Genomic DNA, 6,817 nt, shown 5'->3' with positions numbered 1-6,817 from the left:
GGGGCGGCCCTGGCGGCTTCGTTCCTCCCTTTGCTCGTCCCCCTTGGACCGAAGGTGTGGTCCGTGTTGTTGGAGCGCCCAGGGGTGTCGGAGCCGACGGCCTTCGCGTCCCCCGCACCTGCCGTGTGCTCTGTGGAGATGCGTTGGCCGGCGGAGGACGCAGAGCCGGTCCCTCCCTCGGCAGTGGGTGAGCGGTCACTGCGGTCAGTGTCCCCCCATCCCCGAGAGCTACCACCCGGACTACGGTCACAAGGGTTGTGACTCGTGCGTCAGCACTGGGAATGGGAATAAAACGAGGTCCCACCCTGGGGTGGCCCCGAGCCAGCCTCTTCACGGGCGCGTGCGAGGCCGCCTCGCCCCACACAGGTGTCCCCCACGCGCAGCTTCGGGGGCGGGTGCCCGTCTACACGCCCGGCAACGCCAGCTGTGACTGACAGCAACGCTAAGGTGTGCGGATCAAGACTTGAGGAAGTCGTGTGACCGGACGGCAGGTGGTGTGCGCTCGGTCAGTTTGCACGCTGGCCGGGAACCCGGGCAGGTCGCCGCGGGCCCGCGGGCTGGTCTGGTACAGCCCAGAACGACTGCCTTTGGCCTTCGCGTGTTCCAGAAACCAACGGCAGCTGGAGAGAGCTTCCCGCACAGCGTGCTTCCGCGCACGCCCACCTCCCCGTGCGGGCGAGGACGCCGCAGGCCCGGTCCCCACCTCGTCCTCACCGCGTGGCCCCCGACCACAGCACCTGCCCGTCACTGCGTCCCTTCCTTCCATGCTGCTGCTCTGCACGCGCCTCCCGGGGACCGTGCCATCGCGGTGCAGCTGATAAAAGATGCCCCGCCCTGCTCCCCGGGAACCGAAGGGTCCTGAGCTCCGTCCCTTCTCACAGACCGACACGGAAATCAGACACGGACACACAGGTGGACGCGCAGGTGGACGCGCAGTCACACACGCCACAGACACACACGCACTGACACACGGACAAATATACACAGACACACGCATGACATAGACACACTCTCATGCACACAGGTGGACACATACACAAACACAGACACACACGCAGACACACAGGTAGACATGTACTCACACAAACACAGACACACACGTAGACACACTCTCATGCACACAGGTGGACACATACTCACACAAACACAGACACACACACAGACACACACAAACCCATATACAAATATATGCACATAGGCACACACACACAGACACACACACACACACAATGACACACGTACACAGACACACACACGGATACACACTCGGACGTGCACACACATGCACGCGCCCACACACATACACAGTTCTTGACCGAGCCGACAGGCTTGGTGTTTCATGCTTATCCCAGGCGGAAAGGAACCTTCTACAGGGCAGAGAGTGGGTGTGTCTGCACCAGAGCAGGCGCCGTGAAGCCCGTGCGGCCAGCTGCCCTGCCCTGCCCGGCTGTGCTCCCTGCCCGGGGCGGGCGCCCTGAACCCGCCCGCAGGCCCAGACTCCCGTCAGGGAGTGGAGGGGGCACCGCCCGTGAATGGCAGGCTGGCCAGGTTGCAAACGGCCCGGGCGGCCCTCGCCACCTGCGCAGGGCTCCTCGCCGCGGCCAGCGTGTCGGGGGTCAGGTTCTGGGGAGCGGCACAGTGAGGGTGTACGGAAAGCGAGGGGCAGCGCGGGCCCCGGGGAGCAGCCCGCCCCGGCGCAGTGACATGAACGCACAGCTCCGTTCAGCCACACGGCACAGAGGCCTCCGTGTGTGTCGGTGGCCGTGGGAGCTGCCAGCGAGCTGGCCCAATTCCGCCACCGGGCAGGCTCGACCTCTGGGCTGGCGGTCGCTCTGCGGGGGCCGAACGCTTCTGAAGCCGCGGTAAAGGTTGTACTTGCCTGCAATGAACAACTATTGGACAAGAGCGGCCCCTGTAGCACTTGTTTACTTTCCTGAAATAAAAAGAGACACAGAAATCGCGGTTACGCTCTGCGCCGTGAGGCTCTCCAGTCACCCGCACGCCAGCCCAGACACGCGTCTGTGATGCCATCGTGCAGGAGCCTGCTGGACACAGAAGGGAAAAATTACACACGCGGCGTCTTGGAGTCACACGATTCGACAGAGCTTGACAAACAGTTCCCAGCCGCGTTTATCCCTCAGGTGCGGACTCAAGGCCTGGGGTCCAGGGGGCTGCGAGCTTGCCCGCCGCCCCTCCTGGTGACACGGTGTCCAGACTCGTCGCCGGAAGTTTTGAGTTTTGCAATTTATGCTAAAAGTTTCTCGTGGTCTAGATGTCCGGCTGCAATGTGATGCTATTGTCTGAACACAGCATCTTAAAGATGCTTTGACCAGTCAGTCTTAAGTGCGGACAGATCCCACCTGCATCTACGACAAGTCTCGCCGTTTCTGTAACTTTCGGCATGTTTAAAAACAACTTCGCTGTGCGGACTTTAGATCGGAATTTACGAAAATTAACGATAAGCATCGATTAAGATTTTGTAACCAAGCCCTGAATCAAAACACGGGCTGATCTGAAATTCGCTGTATAAGTTCCCAGTGGAACACGTAAGCATGTTTGCACAGTACATCAAAATTCTCAGGAATATCCTGAATTTCGAAGGCAGAGCCTCGGCTTCCTGGCAGGGCCAGCGTGTGAGCGGGCGTCCTGAGACCTGCGCGTGACTCCACGACCGAGGACGTGGTGAGCACTAAGCGACAGCACGGAAGACCTTTCTCGTCCTGCCAGAGACGGCGAATGTCGCGTCTCTGCACAGGCTGCCCGCTCAGCTCACGAGCGGTCGAGAGTGAAAATTCAATCCACTGTCTGCTTTGCCATGGACCCCGGAGCCGAGGGGATGGGGCGGGGCGGGGAGGGTGGCAGCAGACTCTGGTCGTGACGGAAACTCGGCGCTTGTCACGCGGCCGAAACGTCCGTGTGGCCGGTTGTGCCGTTTCCTCTGGGGGGTGGCCAGGCCGAGGCGCTTCTGAGGTGGGGCGCGCGTGTGTGCGTGCCTGTGCGCGTGTGTGCGTGTCTGTGCGCGTGTGTGCGTGCCTGTGCGCGTGTGTGCGTGTCTGTGCGCGTGTGTGCGTGCCTGTGCGCGTGTGTGCGTGTCTGTGCGCGTGTGTGCGTGCCTGTGCGCGTGTGTGCGTGTCTGTGCGCGTGTGTGCGTGCCTGTGCGCGTGTGTGCGTGTCTGTGCGCGTGTGTGCGTGCCTGTGCGCGTGTGTGCGTGTCTGTGCGCGTGTGTGCGTGCCTGTGCGCGTGTGTGCGTGTCTGTGCGCGTGTGTGCGTGCCTGTGCGCGTGTGTGCGTGTCTGTGCGCGTGTGTGCGTGCCTGTGCGCGTGTGTGCGTGTCTGTGCGCGTGTGTGCGTGCCTGTGCGCGTGTGTGCGTGTCTGTGCGCGTGTGTGCGTGCCTGTGCGCGTGTGTGCGTGTCTGTGCGCGTGTGTGCGTGCCTGTGCGCGTGTGTGCGTGTCTGTGCGCGTGTGTGCGTGCCTGTGCGCGTGTGTGCGTGTCTGTGCGCGTGTGTGCGTGCCTGTGCGCGTGTGTGCGTGTCTGTGCGCGTGTGTGCGTGCCTGTGCGCGTGTGTGCGTGTCTGTGCGCGTGTGTGCGCGTGTGTGCGCGTCTGTGCGCGTGTGCGCGTCTGTGCGTGTGTGTGCGCCGCGCGTGTGTGAGTGTGTGCGTGTCTGTGCGCGTGTGTGCGTGTCTGTGCGTGTGTGCGTGTCTGTGCGCGTGTGTGCGTGTCTGTGCGCGTGTGTGCTTGTGTGTCTGTGCGCGTGTGTGCGTGTCTGTGCGCGTGTGTGCGTGCGCTGTGCTGTGTGCGGGATTGAGCGAGCTCGACCCTCAGACCAGACCTGTGGCCCTATTTCTACAGGCCTTTCACTTTCAGAAGCTTTTGCTGGAAAGTTCTCAGCCGCTTACTCTCAAGCGTGAACATTCTGCTACGTTTCCTACTCGACAGTGCAGCCTGCGTTTGCAAAGCCTAAACTCAGCTTCTGCATGTTCACTCACTGGCCAGTCACCAGGTTTTGGTTATTTTTTCTGATGGGACCAAAAGCACAAAAAAAGAACATTAAAAATAAACACGCACAACCACAGGCCTCTTCTTAAACCGCACTGTTTCAGAAACGTGCCCGTGGAGCCGCTTTGCCTCTCTGGCAAAATTCCTGCCCCGGCGACGGCGGCCGCGGCCTGCCCGTCCGTCCCCGCGGTTCCCGTCCCCGCGTGGTGACAGGCCTCGGCCGCTTTCTGCAGCGTGTTCTGACTGGCCGCCTCGGCAGCACCCAGGAAGGCTTCGCCGTCATTTTAACGCCCGTGCCAGCCCCGCCCACACTGAACCTGTTCACAGACAGCCCGGGACGCGCGGGGCAGGGGGAGGTGCTGCTGCGGTCCAGAGTTTTATTTGCAAAGAATCGTGGGCTTGCATCGCTACCACGGCAGACAGAGATCACAAAGCGGAAGCATCGCCGGCGGCGAGAGCATTCGTCTGGTCGACCCGAGACAGCGCGGCAGACTGATTATTGACGAGGAGGAGCGGTTCGCAGCTGTCTTATTTTATGCTATTAGAAGAAATCATCAGTAAGCAAAAGATCGCAAACATTCAGGAAAAACGGATGTTATATATACTTCACAGAGGCGTTCACTGAGGAAGAATGATTAGTAATACAAACCGACCCACGGGTCACTGAGCGAGAAAACCGTCACGCGACCAACAGCAGCAAAGCTCGGGCCGTTAGAGGCTCAGAAAAGGGGCCTCCCACACTGCCCCTGCAGTACAGTCACAGTTTCCAATGATCACTTTTGTGACTATGCAACTGGGCTCATATTACTAGCTGCAACATCACAAAAATGACACTGGCCACCGCTCATGAGCTGGCAAAGTAAGGGTTTGTCCGTTTTTACGGCGAGCAGCAGTAGTGAGTGTCACTGCACGCGGCAGGAGGTGAGTGAGTCACGGAGTGGGGGAGGGGGGAGACGGTGTTTTTAAAGCAGAGCCCTCGCGCGTGACGCTAATTATCTCTCAGCTTCGCGGTCTCTCTCCTCTGGGCTGCAGGAGCGTTTAAGCAGCATCTCGGCGCCTGACGAACACACTGGAGCGAGAGGGGGCGCTGTGTACCGTGCGGAGGCAGCGGGCGGCCGGTCTGCTGCTCAGAACGGTCAGTGTCTCCAGAGGCAGCCTCGCCTTTCCGGTCGCGGAAATTTGGGCGCTGTTTTACCGTCTCACATGGAAAACCGCGGAGTGGCACATCCGTGTCTCCGCGTGGCGCTGCCTGAGGGCGGCCGATGCGCACCCCGGGCCGCTTAACGCGCGAAAGGGGGCCGACCGCGTCGTGAATGCCGGGGAGTGACCGACGAGGCCGGCCGGAGAAGCGCTCGATTCTAATGAGTCTGGGGTTTGCGCCCCTTTTAATGTCACAGGACCTGCGGGTCCTGTCCCCTGAGACTCTAGACGAAGGGGATTTGCAGAATCCGACCTTTCCTCCTGGGGAGCATCGTGAGTGCCGCGTGTGGACGTGGACACGGACACGGGCCCACACGCACGCATGGACAGACTCGCCAGACGGGCGCAAAGACGGGCCGGGGGAAACCACTGCCTTTGGAGCTACATCCGTTTTGCCAGGAACGACCGTTTCTCGAAGACTCTATTGCAGGAAACGTGCCCTGGCAAGAGTTTTGGGTAGCATGTGTTTAGAAATAAATTCGTATTAAGAAAATGTATGTGACGGCCACGAAATCAGGGTGGAGTGGGCGGGCAGAGGGTGCCGTCACCGCTCGGGGTCCATGCGTCCTCTGCCTCTCTGGGAGAGGAGGTGGGGCAGGGACGGGGTCACCGAACGTGTCTGCGGCTCTGACGCCAAACGCATGTGTCTGCTTTCACATGCTATGGGATCGAAAGAAGTATTCAAATAAAAAAAAATTGTCTTTGAAAGTGGACTAAAAGGTGACAGAAATGGTATCATAATAAGCTAAGACTCTGTAGCACACAAGTCAAGGGCACCGGAGCTGAGCCTGGAGCCCCACCTTCTGGCGACACCTGCCCTTTCCACCCTCCCTTGGTGACAGGGCTGTGGCCTCAGGGGCGACACACGGTTGAGACACTGTCGCTTCACGACCGTGTGCCGTGCCGGATGGAAGGGCAGCTGTCCTGGTCCCGGGCTGCTTCTGGGCACCACGCGCCTCGCCGGGCGGGCGCCCCGCAGCTGAGGGGAGCAGTTAGCAGGGCTGGGAGCTGACGCCGCCCGACACTGCGTGTCCTCCGTGCCCGTTCGTCCGTTTGCCACCGTCACACGGCCACCACCAGCCGCCGTCACCCAGCGTGACGTACAGTCAAACCTTCGTCTTAAATTTGTCAACATCTTCCTGCAAGATGGTGTCTAGCATTCAATAAATGCCCTTTAAAACAAGATGGCCCCCTGGGTGACCAGCTGACTACAGCTTGGACAAAAGACTGGATGTTGTAAAACTCTCCTTTTCAAAACTGCACTAAAAATACACACAGTCGTGTGCTCACTGCACCCAGGCTTTCCGCCAAGACTGTCCGTTTCAGACTCTGGGCCCACGCTTGTTCGATCTTGTTGTCACATCTAACCAGATGAGTATCCAAACGGCAAAGCTGGGTTTTATTCATCAACATCCTGTGAAATATAAGCTTTAGGGCTCTTCATCGCTGGGCGAGTCTTATAAAAAAATGAGCACATTTCCACACCTCTAGGACTAGAAAACATCTTGCCCTCGACGTGTAAATTAACACGCAGTTAGCATGATTTCCCTCCCCCTCCTGTGCATAATCCGAACACGGTTACCACGAACACACGCGAAGCCGGCGGCCGGCCCCTCCC

The 6,817-nt window shown here is 59.7% G+C and overlaps 1 protein-coding gene across 1 annotated transcript in view; it reads right to left on the bottom strand.

The window, feature by feature from the left end:
* PTPRN2 (protein tyrosine phosphatase, receptor type N2) overlaps nt 1-6,817 on the bottom strand; it is a 299,480-nt gene that overhangs the window by 11,033 nt on the left and 281,630 nt on the right. Inside the window, exon 19 of the mRNA XM_025044908.1 lies at nt 1,731-1,933. Coding sequence (XP_024900676.1) covers nt 1,731-1,933 — 203 coding nt within the window. The remainder of the gene's footprint in view (nt 1-1,730; nt 1,934-6,817) is intronic.

Source organism: Pteropus alecto, unplaced genomic scaffold (assembly GCF_000325575.1).
Source record: "Pteropus alecto unplaced genomic scaffold, ASM32557v1 scaffold320, whole genome shotgun sequence".
Classification (NCBI taxonomy): Eukaryota; Metazoa; Chordata; class Mammalia; order Chiroptera; family Pteropodidae; genus Pteropus; species Pteropus alecto.
Note: the sequence above shows the minus strand (reverse complement) of the source record. Positions and strands in the feature narration are given on the sequence as shown.